Raw genomic sequence first — 23,511 nt, 5'->3', positions numbered from 1 at the left:
AGGGGGGCATGATGCAAAATCCCTGTATCTTGAAGGGTCATCAGGCTCAGCCAAGCATGTAGACCCTCATCAGACAGAGCAAAACCAGGGTCTGGAATAAGGTCAAATGAGGCCATTGGGGTGGGTCCTAATCCAAAATGACTGGTATTGTTCTAGGAAGAGTGAATCAGGACACAAACATCAAGGGAATACCATGTGAGGTCACAAGGAAAAAACAGCCATCTATGCAAAGAGAGAGGCTACAGAAGGAACCAGCCCTGACAACACCTTGATTGCAGACCTCTAGGACTATGAGAGAACATGGTATAAGCTACCCATTGTACAATGCTTTGCTATAACTAGTGGGGGTATAGTGCTGATGAGTCTGTTTTACTTTAAATCTGTCAACAACAACAACAAATGACAAATATGGCCAAATGTGAGACAGGTTCCACACTGCTGTCTGAGGAAGCTACTGCCAGGTGGGGCCCTTCCATTCTCTGGTTCATTCAGCACATATGAATGTTCAGTGTCATGCAGAGGATTGTGCTGCAGCCTCAGACAAGTCCCTTTACATCAACACAAACTCACCCTTAGGCCCTGCTATTCCTTGCCCACATTGGATGACCCTGACTTGGTGGGAAAGTGATCTTCAGGGTAGGATTGTTAAGGTTAGAACTAGGCCTCCAGCTCCCTAGAGATACTAGGAGCTGCTTTGCCTGGGGCTAGTTTCAGGAGGATATGAGGGCTGCTGGCCAGGCACCTCTGGCAATGTCAGCGTACCTCTTTTCAGGGCCAGATGGAAGTGTGGCTAAATGGCAGGGATGCTAACCTGAGAGGTCAAAGTGGTTGTGCAGTGTCCGGGAGCTGGTACTTTCTGCTGCTTTCTCAAAGGCCCGTCCAAAAAAGCTGTGGAAAACAAAAGGCCACTTGCAATGGACCCTTCCCATCTATGCCCATTGTGACAAATGCAGGAGGGTAAATATCACTTGATTTAGTGAGGCTGATGGGCCAACATGACAATACCTCCAAGGTTCCCCACCCTCACCATCCCAAGACAATGGAGGCCACTCACTTCTTCCGGTCAGAACCGTCGGTCTCTGGGGGGATGCCTACCACAGTCACTGTGCCCTGCTCTGTGCTCAGAGGGGCAGCCATCACCAGAGGCAACAGCTTGCAGCGTCGGTTCTTTGTCTGTAGAGACAAGGGCATCCTCAGTCATGTTTTGTCCCTAGTTCATCTTTTGACATAGTCATTCCAGTCAGGGTTTCAGAACCAGCTCCAGCCTTACAGTCCTGCCCTGAAGAGCACTTTTCCACCAAATCAGGGTCATCTTCCACAACATGGGCAAGGAATAATGGGCCCAAGGGTGCCACCAGTATCACAAGGTAAAGCATACCATTCAGGGTTCAGGAGTTCCAACAGTGTCAAGCTACTCCCCAGAAACCTACAGGGACTCTCCTGTCATCAGAGGACATGCTAGAGTTCCCATCTGATGATTGGCTCCAGACTCCTGTTAACCACCATCCCAGTCCCACTGTGTCCTGTCTGTTCCTTACAGAGGCTTTGCTTGCTGTATGCCCTATCACTTCCTTTGGGTCCTGCTGCAGCTGTTGCCTTCTCTAGGAGTGCCCCTTCCTCTAATATTTCCACCTCATCCTGCTCCTTCCTCTCTGTGGCATGTGCCATAGGTGTGAGTGGGGACAGTTGGCTACTCTATGAAAACAGGGCCTGATGGTTGTTCAGTCAATGTCTGAAAACTGAATGAATCCTGTGAAGCAGATATTTGTTCACCAATTTACAGATGAGGAAACAGTCTCAGAGATCAGATAATCCATTTCATATCACACAACTGACAAATGAAGAAGGCTGAGATCTGAATCAAGCCTAGAAAATTTCAAAGTTCATGTTTCACCCTGAGGTCATCTTTTGACATACAGTCATCTCAGTCAAGGGAGTGGTTCCAGAGCCCTCTATGGATACCAAAACCCAAAGATCTCAAGTCCCTTATATAAAATGGTGCAGTATTTGCATAAGTCTATGCATGTCTTCTTGTGTACTTTAAATATCTCTACAAACTGCTTATAATATTGAAAATAATGCATATCCTTTTGCTTGCATAGATTCAGCATAGTACTCAGTGTAGAATAAATTTAAATTCTGCTCTTTGAAACTTTCTGAAATTTTTTTCTGAAAAAAAAAAAATGTATATATATACATACATACAACACACATTTTGTTTGTTTTTCTGCAGTGTTGGGGTTCAAATCCAGGGCTTCACCCAAGCTTAGGCAAGTGCTCTACCACTGAACTACCTTTCAGCCGGCCTTTTCAAAATATTTTTGATCCAAGGTTGGTTGAATCCAAGGAGGCAGAACCCATGAATACTAATGGCTTACTAAACATTCATGTAATTATTCTATAGGTTAGTTAAGTGGCATGAATGAATTTCAACTTCCTGTTACACATTTTGTTTAGACTATCCACCAGAGTAAACCCTCATCCTGAAGCAGAGTAAGACCTTGATTACTGACACTTGTGGGGACCATCCGTTTTACAGTCATACCTGGGAGGAGCCTGATGTTAGCTGTTTAAGGAACCCTGCCTAAATACCAGCCAAGTTAGTCACGTGTTGCAAACTGAAGCAAAGTTAGGCCATACAGAAGACAAACTTTCATTGGGAAGCAAGTCTGTGTTCCAACCAACTCCATGATTTCCTGACCTGCCACACTGCTCTGTGTGGGCTTCTTTACTCATCCACATGGACTATGAGTAATGAAATCAGAGCTGTGGAAACTGGAAGGTTTCTAGAGGTCAGCTGAGGAAAATATAGCTCAGAAAAAGGGACACACCCAGTTCCCACAGCTGCTGAACAGCCACAGGTAACCTCAGGCCATCATCTAACACCTAGTCCAGAGTGCTTACCAGGCATCTGCTTGCCTGTACTCATGGCCCCAACTGCCTAGATTCTTACCGAACACACAAAGGACTTGAGCAGATGTCTGCTGAGCAGGCTCAGAGATGCTGGCTTGGAGAATAACATGACATCTGGAGTGCCCTAGGAGAGAGAAACAGTCATAGGAGGCCATCAGTAGGCATGGCCCAGCACCTATGCATCGGAGGGAAGACTAACCTCCATGAGGGAGCAGTAGAGGAAAGGCCCCTGAGAGATGACAAGGTTGGTGCAGAGGCAGCTGGCAATGGTCTGTTGGGTGGCTTGTAGCTGCTTCTTGGCGAGTTCCAAGCCAAGGTACAACTTATCCAGGTTACTCCTGAAATAGGACAAACACTGCTTGGGCATTGCCTACTGGTAAAATACCAAGTCACAAATAGATTGCTTGGTTCCTGGCTCAAAAAGGGCATTATGGATCAAAGACTACCCTCTTTCCCTCCTGAGTTCCCCTTCACATAAAAGGAAGGAAAAAAAAATGTCTAAACCCACAGTAATGGAAGTGAGAAAGGGTGCTGCCATCAGAAGATAGAAGACTAAAGATCATACAACGGAGGTCCCAGAAAGGTACCTGGAGGACTCTGACAGAGGGGAGGCTTGGGCAAGGGCTAGAGGGGAAGACAGGGGACCCTTCTGCTCAACAGATGGATTTTTAACTCTTTTTCCCCCAAAGGGTAAGTTCCCTTCTGAACAAGAAATGAACCCTCTGTTTAGGGCCCTTAAGCAAAGTTGTGCTTAACAGAACCCAAAGTGTCATACTTCCAATACACAAAGATAAAGTGATGCCTTCTAGCCAGCAGGCTGGAGACCAGATACCCAGGGATCAGCCAAGATTCCATAATACCCATCCTGAATATGAAGGACATCAGAGCATTTAAGAAATCCAAGTCTGGTGCATGAAAGATAGGTCCAATGCCCTGTCTACAAATTCAGTACAAACTACCCTCATGAACCTCCCTACCACTTGCGTTTAATTATTGCTCCCTTTAGCTTTTTAAAATAGATGCAAATTCAGCTATTCTGAGCACTGGCCCCAGGGCTGAAATGAAGAATCTAAGCCTGGTGCTTGAAAGAATGACAATTTTCAATGTCATTCCCAACGTGGCCTAAAAAGATGATCCTGGAGGAAATACATAATTTGGAAAATGAAAAAAACTTAAGAAGTAGAGAGCTGAGCATGCATAAGGCCCCAGGTGTGATCCTCAAAACTTCATTCCTTCCCAACACATACACATGAAGAAACTTAAAATGAAATTTCGGATCTTCAGAGATTTGGGTAACTACTACATTCCTAAACCAAGAACAGGATGCTATGGAGAAGGAACAATTAGAAATATTGGTGGGAGTTAAAATAATTGTGAAAAATAAAATATTCACTCAAAGGCTACAGCATAAAATCAAGAAAAGCTTCTTCAAATTTGTAATAAACACAATAGAAAATGTAAGCAAAAATGTAAGAAAGAACATCAATCCAGGAAGGCAAGAAAAAACAATAAAAAAAATCAGTGTGTGTGTGTGTGTGTGTGTGTGTGTTGTGGGGTGGGGGGGGGGTGGATAGTAGAGAAAGAGTACCAAAAGAGAACTTCCTCAAATTGAGAAAGGAAACTAAAAAAACTACCCATTGGACATGGGGGGCACAAAAGAAAGTAAAATTGACATGTTCTCTGACTGGCAGAGCTTAACTAAATCTACATATGTATATTTTCTGGCTTTTGTTCCTATAAATTGTAACTACTTCTGTTAAGACCAGCAGAGAAACAACCTAGTTGCTTTTCCCCAGTTTGATCAAACTGTATTAAATTCATTTTTCCTTTTTACATTGTTTGTTTATTTTTTATTGTGGAAAAGGCAGTTGAATCTGACCAGTCCAGATCCAGGCAGGTCCCCTAGCTTGGCAACTGGTAATAGTACAAAAGCAATCTTGGAGTTGAAAGACTTGGGTCTGAGGTAGAGCAGATAGGATAGTTGTGCTCCACCATTAAAGAAATGAAGCTTATTAGGCTACCACTGCATGCTTCTCAGGTTCACCATTTACAAAATTCCCTTTAAAAGAGACCTCAAAAGCACATGTCACTCTTTAGCACCCATACTCCCTAGTCCTGTGAGAATACATGCTGCTCTAGTGATTGCTTTTCTAAATAAATCTTCTTGATCTCCTCTGAATAAAATTTTCCTGTACGTCTTCTGATGCATCCTAAGTCAAGAATCTGCCAGGGTTGACTTAAGGTCAACTTTTCCCTTCTAGGGACCTCCTTGCATGGATTAAAGGGGCTCATCTAAGAACTCAGTACAATGCATGAAACAAGTTCTGCTCTACACAAAGCACTACAAAATTCTAGAATACTGAACATAACAAAACAGATCTTGAAAGCTTCTAGAGGTGGGATTTGGGTGGGGGCATTTACAAAGAAATAAGAATCAAAATGGCTCAGACTTCTCATTAACAACATTGGTTGCTAGAAGACAGGGCACAATAGCATAGTCAACCAAAAATCACCTTCGACCTTGAATTCTATATAAGTCAAACAAAAACTCAGAAGAGGGTAGAAAAAAGATATTGTCAGCTATAGAAGGCAGTTTATTACGTGTCACCTCTTCTTTTAAAATTACCTGAAAATTGTGTTCTAGTCAAGTGGGGGAGTAAATGAAACAAAGACAAGGATCCTAAGAAACACAGGATTTACCTGAGCACAGCCAAGGGACATTTGTGGTGACAAAGGCTAGGATGGGAAGACAGACCTCCAGGCTCTCTAGAAATAAAGAGACCTCAGAGAATATCTATTGGAAGAAGAGTTGGAGAAAAAAAATGAATACGAAAAAGGAAGCTAGAGCTGGGGATTCAGCCTAGTGGTTAAGTGTTTGCCTAGCATGTGCAAAGTCCTGGGTTCAACCCCTAGTACTGGGGAGTGATGGAGTGGGGGAAGAAAGAAAAGAAAAGAAAAAAGAGAAAGGAGATAAGTAGGCTAGATGAGCATGGTGGTATATGCCTACAATCCCAGCTACTTGGGAGGCTGAGGCAAGAAGACGAACAGTTCCAGGCCAATTTAGGAAGACCCTATCTCAAAATGAAAACTAAAAGATCTGGGAATATAGCTCAGTGGTTCAGTGCTTGCCTAGCATGCTTAAGCCCCTGGTTCAAGAAGTAAAATTATCTCAATTTCAGATGATATGATCTTAGATATAGGAATACTTAAGGAATCTATTAAAAACTATTAGAACTTGGGCCGGGGTGTAGCTCAATGGTAGAGCACTTGCCTAGCATTCATAAAGCCCTCGGGTTGATCTCTAGCACTGCAAAACAACAACAAACGTATAAGGACTAATGAATGAGTTCTGCAAGGTTGCAGGATACAAGATCAATATACAAAAATCAGTTGTATTTCTACATAATAACAATGAGTATACTAAAAATGAAGAAAACAAGTTCAAATATTTAGGAATAAATTTAATTTTAAAGGTGTAAAGTTTATACTCTGCTAACCTGGCAATAATCACAAAATTGATCTACAGATTCAATATAGGAATTAACTTCTTTGCAAGAATTGGCAAGGTGATCCAAATATTTATATGGAAAATTCAAGTTACTAGTCTAGCCGATACAATCTTAAAAAAGGGAAAATTGGAACACTTTCATTTTCCAGTTTCAAACTCTGCTACAAAGCTATAGTAATCAAAACAATGTGATATTTGTTTAGGATAGACACAGATGATGGAAGAAAAACTGAGAATCTAGAAATAAATCCTCACATTTATGGCCAACTGATTGATTTTGCAACTCAAATGTTAAAACAATTCAAAGGGAGAACAAATAATTTTTTCAACAAACAGTGCCGGAACAAGCAGATGCCCACACGCAAAGGAATTAAGTTAGATCTCTTCCTTACACTAAACACAAAACATAACCTCAAATGAAGCAGACACCTAATATAAGAGCTAAAACTGCAAAATTCTTAGCAAACATAGTGTGAAATCTTTGTAACTTGGATTAGGCAGCAGTTTCTTAGTTATGCCACGAGAAGCAAAGAAACAAAGAAAAAATAGATAACCTAGACTTCAACAAAATTTAAAACCTATGTTTCAAAGGACACTATTAAAGTGAAAAGTTAACCTTCAGGATAAGGCAAAATATTTGTAAATTATATACCTGATAAAGGACTTGTATTTAGTATAAATAAAACAAATTTTATAATTCAGTAATAAAAAAACAAATACCTAATTTAAAAACGGGTAAAGTACTTGAACAAACAAATCTCTAAACATGATGACAAACATGAAAAGGTGTTCAACATTATTAGCCACGAGGAAAATACAAATCAAACTCATAATAAGATACCACTTCAAGGGCTTGGGTTGTGGCTCAGTGGTAGAGCGCTTGCCTAGCATGTGTGAGACACTGGGTTCGATTCTCAGTACCATATATAAATAAATAAATGTCCATTGACAACTAAAAAAAAAAAAAAAAGAATACTGGAAAAAGTAAAAAAAAAAAAAAAAAAAAAGATACCACTTCACGCTAACTAGAAAGGCTATAATCTAAAACACAGACAATAATAAGCATTGGGGAGCATATGGAGAAACCAAAACCCTCATATACTGTTGTTGGGAATGTAAAAGGGTAGAGTGATCTACTATGGAAATTCCTCAAAAGTTTAAACCTAGAATAACCATGTGATCTAGCAATTCCATCCTCAGACATATAAACAAGAGAAATGAAAACATGACTACACAAACACTTGTGGAAACAACTCACATTCATCAACCAACAAACTGGTCAATAATATCCATTCAATGAAATATTATCTACAATTAAAGGCACAAATTACCAATATAAGCTATGATATGGATGAACCCTGCAAATATTATGGTAACCGAAAGAAGTCAGATGCAAAGGACTATGCATTGTATAATTCCATTTATATAAAATGACCAGAATAGCAAATCTATAGAAGTGGTTGCCTATGTCTGGGAGTGATGGGGGATTTGGGAGGTGAGAGCTAAGTCCCGCAAAGTTTCTTTTGGGGACAATGAAAATGCTCTAAAATTAAACAGTAGTTGTGGTTGCACTTTATACTAAAAGCCTTTATACTCAAAGTATAAAAGTAGCCTTTATACTAAAAGCCATCACATCATACACTTTATTATTTTTGGATACATCACACACTTTAAATGGGTGAATTGTTTTGCATGTGAATTGTATCTCAATAAAATTATGTTTAAAAAAAGCATGTTAGTGAGAAGACCCAGGAAATCCCAGAAAGCAGGCCCCCCAATTTTTTTACCATTGCACAAAATCAACAAAAGTAGTAGCTTTGTGAAGTTAGAAAACCTGTCTGAACCATGCCTCTTCCTAAAAGGTTAAGGGAATGAAATCTGCAAATAGAGAATTACCAAGATGGAATCCCCTTAAAGTCAATACTAGAAGAAAAATAAAAAGAATAAGGGGCAGAATAACATCTCTCTTGACAGTGAAAGTACACTAGAAAGACATGCTTTAAAAAAGAAAAAAAAAGATCAAAACTGGAATGTTCTATTTCACAGCATGCTAAAAGACATGGAAAAAAAATACAGGTCATTTCAGAAGTGAGGATTAGAAATAAAAGAATAATAATTGAGAAATGAAGACTTTTTCAAGAAGAAACACAAAAATGAATAAACATAACAATGCCTTAAGAGATAAAGAAGGTAAATAAAATTTTAAAATCAAAAAGAAAAAAAGAGATGGAAAGGACTTATAAAGTGACAAAAAACTGTAGGCAGTGTGATTGTGGCACCCCACTCCAGTGATTGTGATTCCAACTCACACTTGTAGTTTCTGCAGGACAAAGTCAATCTTTTGCCCATGGGGTCCCTTACAGGGTGACGGTACAGGCATCCCTGTGCAGTTTGAGCCTGAGGACTGACTGGAGGCATCCCATAAGGAGACAAGAGCCCCTGGTCATATCCACTACCTGGAGAGACTGTCCAGAGCCTGGATGAAGTGGTCCGTCCCTGAGCTGTCCTTTTCAGGGCTCTCCATCAGAGACATGGTGGCAAAGACCACATCACTGGCCAGGAACTTATGCTTGAAACCAAAATGGATGCTGAAAGTCTGCACACGCATGTCCTTCATCCTGTCATGGGAGGAAGCAATCAAGTGGCTGTCAAGGTCTCACAGCCAGGCCAGCAGATGACCTGATGTCTCTCAAAGGTCCTATTAATGTCCTTATTATGACCACTCTGCTTAGAGAATGAGGTGGGTCAGAACACCCAGACATGCCAGCCTTGCAGCACAGAGTAGGTGGAGTGTCTCATCCACAGTTTCTTGGCTACCTAAGGCAAAGCAATAAGTAGCAGTTGGGTCAAGGGTATGGACAGAGCCCTTTCCAATGCCCCAGCATGGGTGCTGGCAGTTGGCTGGGGATGGAGGACTCAGAAAAAGAGGTCTCAACGCTACCCTGGTTTGGAAAGCCCACCTGAAAATGGCTCTGGTGGCCTGTTTCCTATTTCCAGTGAAGAAGGAACTGGGTCACTCTTACAGATCTGTATCACAGCCCCAGAATTTAAGGATCCTAAACCTCATGGGCACTTTAAGAAGATATATTTTTAATCAAAAGAGAATTCAACACTTCAAAAATGGCCAGATTCAGATCATACTCATTTGTACATTCTTGGGGTTCTTTGTTTTTGCATTATTTCAGAAGTATGGTTAAAGCAAAAGCCCTAAGTTTATTTTATTTTTGGTAGTAAAGAATTCTGTTGCTGGGTATGGTGGTGCACACTTGTAATCCCAGTAACTCAGGAGGCTGAGGCAGGAGGATCTTGAGTTCAAACCCAGTCTCAGCATCTTAATGAGGCCCCAAGTAACTCAGCAAGGCCCTGTCTCTAATAAAATATAAAAAAGGCTGGGGAATGTGGCTTGGTGGTTAAGCACCCCTCTGTTCAATCCCTGGTACTAAAAAAAAAAAAAAAAAAAAATCTGTTTATTGTAGGAAATACTTTCAATATTTTCATGGAATTTGACAGAACTCAGCAATACTTATTTGAAATGGGTTCAAATCTGTGAAATTAAGTCAGTTAGGATGAAGTCTTTATTATTAAAAAAAAGGAAAGAAAAAGAAATCACACAACCAAAGATGTATCTCATATAACAAAGTACATTAAAAAAATGGGAAACCAAGTCACAGAATGAAAAAGATAACTAAGCAAGAGATTTAAGAAATGCTGATTCTATCCATCTGGCTTGTTGCTAACGGTCCTCTCTGTCCTTCCATAGAAGCTGTAACTTTAAACAAATTTAATCCAGGAAAAAATGTGTTTACCCAAATTTATTTGCAGACTCTTCAATCATTTCCCGCAAATTCTCCTTCAAGGAAATGTCCATAGACTGAAACTTCTGCTTCACCTGTTTCAGGGGAAGCCTGGAATGAACAAGCCCAAGGCACATGAATAAGACTGCCAAAACCAACATGAGAGAAAGAAGACTTCAATAGGGTTACTATGCAGGTCAATGAGGGATGTCCTAGCACATGCTGAACATTCTGGGATCTAGAGGGGAAGAACTAATGGTGGAATAGGCAGCAGTTACATTTTACAACCAAGTGAGTAAAAACAAAGCAGAGGGCTTTCTCCCTGGGGAGGCAGGTAAGATGGAGGGCAGCATACCAAGGTAGTCACTTACCCCATGTCTGCAAGGAACTCCTGGAGTCGTTTCTGCCCATGCACAGACCAAAGCTTGAATCTGGCTGCAGTGTAGCTGGTGTTGCACAGGCTGTCATGGAGAGACCAGTGCTGGTAAAGCACCAGGCGGAGGCTGGGTCTGAAGTCAAGGAACACAGATGGTACCTACGGCTGCTACCCACCTGAAGATACACAATGACTCACAATCTTATAAGTGCATGGTCCTCACAATTCTTAGCAGTTGACCTGCTGTGATCATAAGGCCCTCCCTTGCTGAAGCCTACATGCACAACCAGGTATGGGGCTGCCTGGATAAGGGTGACCTGTAGCTCTTTGACTTGTATAAGGAGTGTGTGAGACATACTATTATCCCACTTTGACAGATGGAGAAACTAAGGTGTAGGAATTCTGAAAGCCCCATACTGTGGTCATGGAGAACAGCTGTGGCCACACAAGGTATGGAAGAGTCTGCCATCCTGTTATGCCCTTGCCTGTTCCACCTACCATCCACCCTTTCTAAGAGCACTCCATTAGGTCACCAAGAACACTCCATCAGGACACCAACCTTCAACCCTGTTCTTAAATTCATCCTTTACCACTTGTGGCCCCCCTGAGCATGGCTGTGAGTGTGAATGGTCCCCATCACAGGCCTCTCCTCCACAGGACTCATACTGGCCCTGCCTGCTTTCCATGGTCATGCTGGCATCCTGCCATTACTTCTGTGGATTCTGTGGAGTATCCTGTCCTTACTGCTATTCCCTTCCTCCCAACTCTAGGGTCCCAAGGGCTGCTGTCCTCCCTACTTCAACTCCCAATGGCTTCCCACACAACCCACACAGCCCTGTGGCTACCAAATACACTGTAAGTATGCCATTCACAAAGGGAAGTTGGGGCTGGGGAGATAGCTCAGCTGGTAGAGTGCTTGCCTTGCAAGCACAAGGCCCTGAGTTCGATCCCCAGTACCGCCAAAAAAAAAAACAAAAAAAACAAAAAAAAACCAAAAGAAACAAAGGGAAGTGGGCAGGGGCCCCACCCAGTGACGAAGCAAACAGCACCTGCTAAGCAAAACACTGAAGGTAGGGGTGCTACTTGAAGCCTGAAGGCCTGGGTTACAAGGATACTCGTACTCAAAGGAGATCCGTGTACAATCCACAGAGAGGGTGTTCTCCTCATCTTCATTCCTGTGGTTGTGCCGGGACACATGGCGCTGCAGGATGCCAACATCTGTCACGTACTTCATTCTAGAAAGACAGCATCACAGGCTGGACCAAATTTTTACTGCCCATCCTGCAGGCTGTCCCTGTATAATACTGAAGAAGTCAGGCCATCTACTATATAGAAACCAAGTAGCCAGGGGAGAACAGAATGGGATGGGCAGCGTGGAGTAGCTGGGCAGTATGTGACATGGCCTAAGGATGGGTACTGCAGAGATATGGTCAGCCTGCTAGCCCACATAATCAAGTAGACAGATTCCATAAGTGACAGGAGATGCAGACAAACGTAGGAAGTATTACCAGTGCACTAGGGGTGGGCAGCTCCCACCTCCGGACCCAAAGAGCCACCAAACAGGATGGTGACAGCAGGACCTTACCTCAGGGCCATAGGACAGGGAGAGTACCTGCCACTGCATGTGCCACTGTTTCTAGAGCCTACCTTATACATGTGCACACTCCATGCTACTTTTATAGGAAGGGGTCGGTGGTGCAGTGAGATGGTAGGTTATGGTGATGCAGCAGTCCAAGCAGTGGCTCCAGGTCTAAGGCTTGGGTCCCTGAAACTCCTGGTCTAACCAGCAGGACTGGGATAGGGGCAGGACAGGGGAAGCAGGACATAGCAGGCATAGGGTTTCTTCAAACTACATGAGGAGTCTGGTGATCAAGTGATGGCTATGCCAGATAGCTCAGGGACATCTGTTTGGGTCCCCTGGGCGAAGATTAGCACCTCAGGGTTGAGGTCCCAGTCAATTCTCTTAAAATGTCCCACATGATGGCCAGAGGAGGCTGAGCTGTCCCATGAAAGAGAAGGGATGGGAAATGATACCTGGTACTGCTTAAGGCTCCACCCCTGCCCTGGTGTCCATATCCTGGGGTAGTCTTTTAGGTCTTAGTCAGAGTCTAATGGATGAAGTATCTCTGCCAAATCCACTAAGGAGCACAAGGAGACTCTGATATCAGTCCTTCTTAAAATTCTCTGGAGCCTTCTCTTGCTTTTGTGATCAAACTCATACTTCCTGGAACCCTCATGTCCCCCCTCCACCTTTATTTACTCCTTTGCCTTCTTCTTGTCTCCCCCTTAACACCCCATGGTCTCCCATGGCCACCCCTTGACACCTGCCTCTAAGTCCCAGCACCAGAACAGGAAAGACTAAATTCCCTCCTTCAACCACTGGCTCCATCTAGTGGACTTCTCAGGGTGACGAAGAGGCCAAAGCAGGCCATGAACTTTTTGTGACAGGGCACAGCCCAAGGAGGGTCTGCTCCCTCCTCTTCTCCATAGGAACCTATAGTGATGCTCCACCCTCCTGCAAATTCAGGCTGTCACATGGTCACAGGACAGGGCTGACCCTGGAAAGTAAGGGAGCACATCCTTACTGGGTGATCTTGTCTTGTACCCACTGGTCCGTCAGTCCAACGATGGCCCACCTGGAAGCAAAGAAGGCAATGGAACTGGCTATAGCCTACCTGGGCTTTGCAAGGCCTGTGGTAAGGAGCCAGGTGACAGGATGGACAGTTCAGGTTCAATACACTTATGAGGATCCTGTCAGCATGGCTTCCTGATTCACTGTGCCCTTCCTGCTCAGGAACTTTTAGGTAATAATCTTTGAACTTATTTTCTACTGTGATGACATGAAATTTGCACGTTCCATCTAAAGGACCAGGGGCTATCTCAGGTCAGGTTTTCCTCTGGACAAGGTCAGGCTCTCAGAATCAGAGCAATGCTTGGGCAGGCATAAACTGACACAGGCCAGATAAGAACCATTAGGGCATCTGCCAGTATAATTAAGTTTTCTGTGTAAGGGAATCCTAGTCACAGGTCAGACATGAAGGTACTAGGCCTCTGCCAGTAAAAGTATCCTATGAAAGACATACTGTAAACACCCATGTCCAGTTCCCCTTCATTTCCTGTTAGGTTCAGGCTGCTAGTGGCTCTGGTACAGAAATGCCAAAATAATATGGTAGTCAGGTGCAATGTCACTGCTACAGGGCTGATAACTGACCTTACTGAAGGACCCTTTAGGTGAGAGCCTATCTCTAGTACCTGGGCATGTGTTTTATTACTTCGGGACTGAGCAATCAGGCTGAGGACAGTTAGCAGGCACGTGAACAAGCACTGGCGCACAGTACAGGGATAAGAGTTGACTGGCAGAGGCCAACAGGCCTCACATTGCCTCACATTCAGGCAATGGCAGAGAACTCCTGGGTCTACTGGTGATTCTACACTGCCCCGTTGGCTGTCCAAAGGTCCTGATTCCACAAAGACCAATATAATTATCACAGTGGGTAGTCAGAGCTAGGAAGGGCCTTGGTAGACTGTCATATTGCAGAGCAGAAAACAAGGACCCCAAGCAGAAGGCTAATGTGATGGAGTCAGCCAGACCCACACTCTTCTCACTCAGAGAAAACTGTAGAATTTATTTCTAGATCAACCCAAGTTGACAGTGACTGGTTTAGGCAGGTCTGCAACTTGCAGAGAGAAATCAGAACCATTTTGCTGTGTAATATTTTACCATGTGCCAAGGCTGCAAGGATACTTAGTGAGGGCTGCCTCATTCAAATATCACACTCTATTGGCTGCCTGAATTTACCAAAGCAAGGCTAAGCAAGGAGGTAGGAAGGGTGGAGCACTTGAGTTCAGTTCATGCCCTGAGTTTGTGTGAAGCCCCCAGAGCTTCATGGTTAGGAAGACCAAAGTCATGCACAATCCCAGATGGGCTGTTTTAGACATTCCTGGTGGGGGGAGAGGGCCTACATACCACAGCATGTCATTCAGGTCTTTGGACATCATCCATGCTAGGTCAAACATCACCATAGCTGACTGCAAGAAAGCAGAAAAGCCTGAAGTTAAAGGCAGCTGCACTCATGAGAGGGGCAACATAACTAGGCCAGACCTGAGCCAGCAGGGGCCTAGTCAAGTCCTTGCAGACCAGGGTGTTGGGGTGGATTTTAGCTTAATGTGATGAACAAGCCCATATTAAAGGGGAGAAAGACTGAGAGTATTTGACAGACCTGTACATTCTCCTCTGCTATCTAAAGTCATTACTATACGTATACTTTATTGTTGGCAAGGGAAGAATGGGAAGAAAGTGCCACCCAGGGGGCAGGCCAGGTGCAGCATTGGACAGGATCCCTATACATCTCACAGGGTTCCTTGGTGATATCTGAGGCAAGCACTAGCACTGGATGTCAGAACATACTGTCTGTCTGGCTTTGCATCTGCCCTGCTAATTGGCTGGCAGCCTCAAATACATCCCCAGGAAGGCCAAGTGAGGCAGGGCACTTGTTCTAGTTACCTGGATATTAAAGAGGGAGGTGTCTGGACCCCGGTCAAGGTCTTTCCAACAGGGCAGTCCACAGATGGAAGCATTTAGCAGACCCAGCAGAGAATCTGAGTTTGGTAGGAGACTGTGGGGGAACACAGTCTGATCAAAAGTCCTCTTAGCTGTAAGATACTGGGCTCCCTCCAGGGAAAGGATTTCAAAGAGAACTGCCCACATATATGGAGGGATATGGGCATTTTCTCTGAGTGTGCATCAACATCCTCTCTATCCACAGTTTAAAATTTTTCATTTGCTGCGACAGAGCAGAGAGGGTCAAAAGATGATCCTTCAAAGGACAATGGAACCTTGACAATAAAAGGAACACGAGACATATGGTATTCAGAGTTCAAGATCTGAGAGTCCATTTCTAACACCATCTACAGGATGTTTTATTGAAAACTTTTTTTTTCCCCTTGGTACCAGGGATTGAATCCAGGGGCACTTAACCACTGAATCACATCCCCAGGCCTTTTATTATTTTTTTTATTTTGAGACAGGATTCTACTAAGTTGCTGAGGCTGGCTTTGAACTTGCAATCCTCTTGCCTCAGCCTCCTGAGTCACTGGGATTATAGGTGTGCACCACCATGTCCAACTAAAAACTTATTTTCTAGGGCTACTTATGGCCTTGAGTTCTGCTAAAAAATAACAAAGTCAACACAGTAGGTTTTCTATATCAAATTCTGTTCTATAAAACACTCGCATTAGCTGGGTGTGGTGGCGCACACCTATAATCCCAGAAGCTCTGGAAGTTGAGGCAGGAGGATTGTGAGTTCAAAGCCAGCCTCAGCAAAAGTGAGGCACTAAGCAACTCAGTGAGATCCTGTCTCTAAATAAAATACAAAATAGGACTGGGGATGTAACTTAGTGGTTGAATGCTCCAAGTTCAATCCCCAGCAACTCCCCAAAATCAAACAAACAAAAAACCTCATTGATATACTATTGTAAGTCTAAGGTTTTATCTTCTGGCACAGAGATTAATATAGACTTGTTCTATATTTTTGATGAACAAATATAATAGCTGCTGTTCTCTGAGCACCTACAGGATGCAAGGAACCACCTTAACAAATTGTCTCTGAAATGAGGACTATAGATGTTCCTCAACTTGGAAATATCCCAACAAACCTATCAGAAGTTGAAAATACTATAAGCTGAAAATACCTAACCTGTCTCCATAGTACACTATAGAATTTTGGTTGTATCATCTCATGATACCCTGACTGACTAATGGGTGCTCTGGCTTGCTGTTACTGCCCAGAATTGCCAAAGAGTATCACTAGCCCAGGAGAACATCAAAATACAAAATTTATTGTATGTGGAATACTTATTCTATTTTATGGAATGGAGTGTTACCTGGTTTTTTTTTTTGGGGGGGGGGTACTGGGGATTGAACTCAAGGGTACTCAACCACTAAGTCACATCCCTAGCCCCTTCTTTGTATTTTATTTAGACACAGGGTCTCATTGAGTTGCTTAAGGCTCACTGTTGCTGAGGCTCGCTTTGAACTCGTGATCCTTCTGCCTCAGCCTCCCGAGTTACTGGGATTACAAGTATGTGCCACTGTGTCCAGCTGCCTGATTGTGGAATAAAAAGTAAACCAATTATCTTTAGGAAAATATCAGTTACTTGGGAGGCCAAGGCAGGAGGGTTGCTTGAGTTCGAGGCCAGCCTAGGCAACATAGTGAAACTGACCTCATCTCTAAAAATATTAGAAGCACAATTTCTATTGAATATGCATGGTTTTCACATCACCAAAAAGTTAAAAAAAAATCATAAATTGAACTATTATAACTTGGGAATCATCTGTATTCTCTTCACTTCATCAAGGAGGACTTCAAAAGATACACCACTTGCCCAAGGGAAGTGGAAATGTGCAGCTCAGAGTCAAACCAGGCTTTCTTGGTTCTAAAATCTCTGCTCCTTCCTACTGTTTTACAACAATGACCCCTAGAATCAGAACTTTCTGGTGAGTTATATCTATTCTGACTTACCGATGTCCCATGATATTCATATTGCTCGTAGTCAAAGAGAATGTCTCTTCTGTAATGACATAAAAGGTGGGTCTTTAACAGAAAGCAGCATGACAGGAATCTAAATATTTGGAAAAATGCTGACACTTCATAGTCTTCAAAGAAATGTAAATCAAATTGTGGTACTGTTTGTTTTCACTTATTGATCCTTAACAGAATGTATTCATACAACACTCAGAAGACAGTGAAATAGACATAAATTCCTTGTGGCAATGTACAATGCAAAGTGATATGGTTCCAGGATCCCACTTCTGAGAAATTATCCTAAAATAACAATTCAAAGGAACAATTAAGACTCAACATATTATGTGCAGTTATTCTTTGAAGACTTGCAGCCTTGTGATGGCAGAATATTGGAGATAAAGAGTGAAAACCTATGATTTTAAAATTTTTTGTTTTTGTAGTGCTAGGGATTCAATTCAAGGGGGTTGGATTTGATCAATGCATACCATATGCATGTATGGAAAAATCACACTGAATCCCATTAATATGTACAATTAATACAAAAAGATTTTTTAAAAAAGAAGGGAAATGGTCTATTAAGTACTATGTAGGGGGATCCAAGATGGCGGACTAAAGGGAGGCTGCGTTCCTTGTCGCTCCGTAACTCCAGTTTCAAGCAGAGGGTATCTGTTTCTTGGTGAGGCAGTTTTTGCTGCTTATCGATTCCCTGGTGTTTACCCCATTTGTCTGCTGTGATGACCTGCAGTCTGCCAGCATATTGACGCCTTTTTTGAGTGCAGATTGCTCACTGTCAGGTGCCTATCATCCGCCATTTGCCTGCCTCTAGCCTGTCCATCGCCTGCCTTACACCTATCCATCACCCAACACACGAGGTTCACCTCCCGATCGTCCGACAACAGTCAGCAAACTGATCACCAGCCGCCAGTGGAGCACCAGCTGCCTGCTGTTGCCTGGAAGTTCTCTGTCACAGTACCTGCAGGTTTGATTACACGTGGCTGCCGCCATTTTGAGACAATAGCCAGGCCCCGTAGGACCCCTGGCTGGACTGAATGAGCCCTGTCTCTAGGATCCCTCAGCCCCACCGATCACTCCCTGCCTCTGGGGCCCTCACATCGACTGACTGCTCCCTGCCACCAAGAACCCCAGACCAACTGACTGTGCCCTATCACCAGGACCCTGACTGACTGATTGCACCCAGCCTCCAGGATCCCACAACCACACCAAACACACCGGACCTCCAGGACCCCTGCCTGACCAACTGCATCCCACCTCCAGGACCTCCAGCTGACCACATCCACACCCTGAGCTGCAGCTCCCCATTTGCCAACACATTTCGAAGCCAGAGCGGCCATCTTGGATAATCCTGGAAGCCATAGCTCCGATCTTTAGGTGGGGCAAAACCCATCCTGAGACATCTGCTGGAGGCTTGAAGCTCATTGTCAGGTACCTCTCATGCATCAGGCTACTGAACTCTGGGAGGTTTCATTACTATGTGACTGTTACACTGTAGATTTTCTTTTTTCTCATTGAAAAAATTTAAGTTTTTATTTCTTTACTTTTCTTGCTCTCTTTTCCTTTTGTTTACCTGTTCCCTCAGAGTCTTTTTCTCCCCTTTTCTGCATGCTAACATCCAATTTCTTTTGATTACACTCTTACACTTTCTATTATCTAGAACTTCTGTATATTATTTTCTTATCCCATTACTAGCCACATTCTACATCTCTCTGCATCCTTTTTGTCCTCCATTAGAAACTGCAGACCTTATTGCAAATCTGTTTGTTTTATTGAAGATAATATTTTAACTCATTCTGTTTATTATGACAATTTTGTTGTTGTCCTCATAGGGGCTATTTGTTCTAGGATTGCACAGTATCTGAATTGGGCACTGCTAATATTGATCTCCCCTTAAAGAAAGGGTTTTGGAAACCTATAGGGCCACTATAAGCCTATAGGGGGAAATCTGCAATACCCCAGATCTGCACTGCTAGAGGGGAAGATACATGAACAACATGAAAAAACAAGGGAAGAAAATGATCCAAACAAATCTAGGTTCTATATTAATAGAATTCAATGACAGTATGTTAGAAGAAATGTCAGAAAAGGACTTCAGATTATACATGATTAAGATGATTCGCGAAACAAAGGATGAGATAAGAGAGCAAATGCAGGCAATGAATGATTAATACCAATAAGCTGAAAGAGCAACTGCAGGATGCAAAAGATCATTTCAACAAAGAAATAGAGATTCTCAAAAAAAACCAAACAGAAATCCTTAAAATGAAGGAAACAATAAACCAAATAAAAAACTTAATGGAAAGCATCACCAAAAGACTAGACCACTTGGAAGACAGAACCTCAGATGATGAAGACAAAATATTTAATCTTGAAAATAAAGTTGCCCAAACAGAGAAGATGGTAAGAAATCATGAACAGAATCTACAAGAACTATGGGACATCATGAAAAGACCAAATTTAAGAATTATTGGGATTGAGGAAGGCACAGAGATACAAACCAAAGGAATCTTTAGTAATAAGAGAAATGCAAATCAAAACTACACTAAGATTCCATCTCACTCCAATTAGAATGGCAATTATCAAGAATACAAGCAACAATAGGTGTTGGAGAGGATGTGGGGAAAAAGGTACACTCATACATTGCTGGTGGGGCTGCAAATTAGTGCAGCCACTCTGGAAAGCAGTGTGGAGACTCCTTAGAAAACTTGGAATGGACCCACCATTTGACCCAGCTATCCCACTCCTCGGTCTATACCCAAAGGACTTAAAATCAGCATACTACAGAGATACAGCCACTTCAATGTTCATAGCTGCTCAATTCACAATAGCCAGACTGTGGAACCAACCTAGATGTCCTTCGATTGGTGAATGGATAAAGAAACTGTGGTATATATATATATACAATGGAATATTACTCAGCTATAAAGAATAATAAAATTATGGAATTTGCAGGCAAGTGGATGAAATTGGAGAATATCATGCTAAGTGAGATAAGCCAATCTCAAAAATCCAAAAGGCGAATGATCTCACTGATAAGCGGCTGATGGCACATAATGGGGGGTGGGAGGGGGGCAAGAATGGAGGAAGGAGGGACTGTATAGAGGGAAAAGAGGGGTGGAAGGGGTGGGGGGGGAAGGAAAAAATAACAGAATGAATCAAACATCATTACCCTATGTAAATGTATGATTACGCAAATGGTATGCCTTTACTTCATGTACAAACAGAAACAACATGTATCCCATTTGTTTACAATAAAAAAAAGTACTATGTAGTTTATAAGGGTGTATAATCAAAATGGTTACATTAATTAGAAAAATGCAAAATTAGATGCATATTTTGATTGTATAAATATGTATAAATATGGATAACTCAGGAAGAGAAATCAAACTCAGAATTTCTTTGAATTAGATGATGAGATTACAGATTATTTTTAAATTGTCTATCCTTATATTTCCAGAAATGATTTCACTTTGTCTTTTTATAGGAGCAGGCAACCTTCCTTCCCATGGCCAGAGAACAAGAGCACAAGCTCCTTACCGCAACTGGAACACCAGGGAACAATAGGTAGATGGCTCAGTGAGACCTTAATAGAGAGATCTAGCAAGAATTTCCCCAGTGCCCATCTCAATGGCACTGCTACATGTTCACCTCAAGCTAGAATAATCTTTATAATACTTTCATTTTAAAACACTTTGGTTTTTCATTTTCAATTACAATAGGAAGAGGTATTATGGATAACTCAGTTCTCAGTTTTCATTTATACTTTATTTCCATGGATAGTTTTATGCAATTGGCATCTACTTCATTTATAAAGATTTTGTAAATAAAAATACCTACAACCTAATAGAAAAGAGCCAAGGGCCTTCACCCCTAACAGATTGCATGAAATTGGGAAAACTTTGGGTCTATCACTCCTGGAACCAGATAGTAATAAGGGAGATGACCCAAATTCACATTTGATGCAAGTAGCCACATGCTCACTTCTGAAACAGTTGGCCCTGAGATTCAAAACTAAAGGAATTGTCCTTAGATGGAAAAAAACGTATGCAGCACCCAGGAAAAACAAAAGGTATCTGTGGCACCACAGAGCTCAGGGAGAGTGGGATCCTCGTACTGGGGGAGCTACTAGATGCATAAGACTCACCTGCGTGCCTCCCACTCTCTCTTCTGCCTCCTCTTCATGGTTTGCTCCACTATCTCCTGAGACAGTGACAAAGAGAACAAAAGCTTGATCAGCAATGCCAGTAATTTATCTCCAGTCTAAGATTACAATTTAGCAGAAGTCACTAGGTTCAGATCTCTGAGGAACAACAAGGGTCATCTCCATGCTCTGAGCATGGCCTATTTCTAGAGAAGGGAGAAGCTGAGGCAGGGAACAATTTTGACCCCTTCTGGCCCCCAAGTGCTAACAGATATAGTGGACAGAAGAGCAGAGGCATTCCTAGTATATGTCCTACACTACATTCTGCATCTGTTTGCCTCAGTAATCCATAGCCCACAGCATCATGGGATATACAAGCCCACACCGCCTTGTATTTAGGTCCCCATTAGGATTTACAAGAGCTACTGTTTCTTAGTCTCCTGGTGTTAGCAACAATTCTAATTTTACAGTCTTACTTAATCCCCACCACAGAGGTAATGTGGTGGTTTTAAAAAATCTATGGTTCCTGCTAGTTGTGATGAAGCATATCTGTAATCCCAGAGACTTGGGAGGCTAAGGCAGGAGAAACACAAGTTCAAGATCAGTCTGGGCAACTCAGCAAAACCCTGTCTTAAAAATAAGAAAGGACTAGAGGTGTAGCTCAGTGGTACAATGCCTCTGGGTTAAATACCCAGTACTGAGAAGGAAGGAAGGAAGGAAGAAAAGAAAAAAAAATCCATGGTCCCAATACTTTTGCTTCAGGGAAGTTGGAGTTGAAATATTTTCTCCCATGTCTGCTAGGTATGCCTAAAGACCCTGGATATTATAGATGAAAACAAGCTAAGCAAGACTCTGAAAGGTAGAGGCAAGGTAGAGCAGTTAGGAAACAGGTCTGGTGGTTTGTGCCTTGGGTTTTCTTATTGGTTCATATATCTCAGACTTTGAACTAAATAAACTGGCAACTTGGAAACACCAATAGGTTCAAATAAAAAAGTGCCCAACAAAAGCTGCTCTCTCTAGCCAAAAGACAAAGAAGGTACAGCACTGCAAGACAAAAAGTTTTAAGCAATAACTACTCCACTCCAGTCAATACTACCCAAAACACCCCCACCTACCCCAACAAAGGCTGACACCCACCCCTGTGAAGCTGTAACAATGCAGAAGAGCCAAGGAGGAAGCTGAGACTGCCACTCCCACTCCAGTGGTGAAGGAACCAGAACTTCCACCCTCATTTGCCAGTAGTGAGGCTCCCTTCTCCCTTCCTGCTGGGTGGTATAGAAAGGCAAAGTAGGGGGCTTGGACCTTCACAGCCCAATGGTAAGAAGAAGCCATTCCCCTTATGTGTTACAGATCAAGGGTGAAACATGAACTAACTCTATTTGGCATTGCCCATCCCTCAGGCATGCCAGAGCAGGGTCAGAGACAGTCAAATAAAGCAGAAGATTTAAATAAGGCCCAGGGAAGGAGATTGAGGAACTTCTGTCATGTGCAAGTATGAATACGACATAATGAATCCCACTATTATATTTAATTATAATGCACCAGTAAAAAGTAAATTAGGAAAAAAAAAAAAAAGACCCAGAGACTCGCAACATAATAAATGTCTAGGTTTCACTCAAGAATCACTTGTTATATCAAGAACTAGGATGAGCTCAAACTGAACAAAAAAAGATAACCTAAAGGGGTTAACACAAAGGTGACAGAGATGCTAGAATCTCTGACAAAGATTTTAAAGCAATCATCATAAAAATGCCTTGACAAGTGACTGCAAACATGATTAAAACAAAGGAAAAACAGGAAGTCTCAGCAAAGAAACAGAAGATATAAAGAGATGAATGGCAAGTTTACAACCAAAAAATATCATAACTGTATTTAAATTAACTCAGTGACCGAGGCTCAGAGAATGGCAGAATGTAGGAGTCAGGAAGAATTAGTGAAGTGGAAGACAGAAAAACAGAAATTATCCTGTCTGAACAAGAGAACCAAAAAAAAAAAAAAAAAAAAGAAAAGAAAAGAAATCTACAGAACAACAGGGACCTGTGAGGCTGTAACAAAAGATCTAAAATGTCCTTAATGTCCTGGAGGGACAAAAGAAAGAGAGTGGATTGAATAGATATTTAGAAAAGTAACAGCTAAAAATTTGGCAAGACATAAAACTAGCATGGCATGGTGGCACAACTGAGTAATCCCAGCTACTCAAGAGGTTGAGGCAGGGAATTCCAAGTTTGAGGCCAGTCTTG

At 42.4% G+C, this 23,511-nt stretch overlaps 1 protein-coding gene across 3 annotated transcripts in view; it reads right to left on the bottom strand.

The window, feature by feature from the left end:
• Cdc45 (cell division cycle 45) overlaps positions 1-23,511 on the bottom strand; it is a 38,220-nt gene that overhangs the window by 2,822 nt on the left and 11,887 nt on the right. For 2 of the 3 annotated variants that reach the window (XM_047561291.1, XM_047561292.1), the window contains exons 6-17: positions 21,275-21,330; positions 17,113-17,161; positions 14,559-14,620; positions 13,177-13,227; positions 11,707-11,826; positions 10,587-10,718; positions 10,228-10,326; positions 8,878-9,039; positions 3,113-3,251; positions 2,954-3,037; positions 1,055-1,173; positions 812-888 (exon numbers count right to left, since the gene is read on the bottom strand). In XM_047561291.1, the coding sequence (XP_047417247.1) occupies positions 812-888; positions 1,055-1,173; positions 2,954-3,037; positions 3,113-3,251; positions 8,878-9,039; positions 10,228-10,326; positions 10,587-10,718; positions 11,707-11,826; positions 13,177-13,227; positions 14,559-14,620; positions 17,113-17,161; positions 21,275-21,330 (1,150 nt within the window). The remainder of the gene's footprint in view (positions 1-811; positions 889-1,054; positions 1,174-2,953; positions 3,038-3,112; positions 3,252-8,877; positions 9,040-10,227; positions 10,327-10,586; positions 10,719-11,706; positions 11,827-13,176; positions 13,228-14,558; positions 14,621-17,112; positions 17,162-21,274; positions 21,331-23,511) is intronic. The other variant, XR_007109823.1, reaches the window with a different exon arrangement.

Source organism: Sciurus carolinensis, chromosome 8, assembly GCF_902686445.1.
Source record: "Sciurus carolinensis chromosome 8, mSciCar1.2, whole genome shotgun sequence".
In the NCBI taxonomy this organism is placed as follows: domain Eukaryota; kingdom Metazoa; phylum Chordata; class Mammalia; order Rodentia; family Sciuridae; genus Sciurus; species Sciurus carolinensis.
The sequence above is the reverse complement of the archived record's forward strand: the minus strand, read 5'-3'. Positions and strand labels throughout refer to the sequence as shown.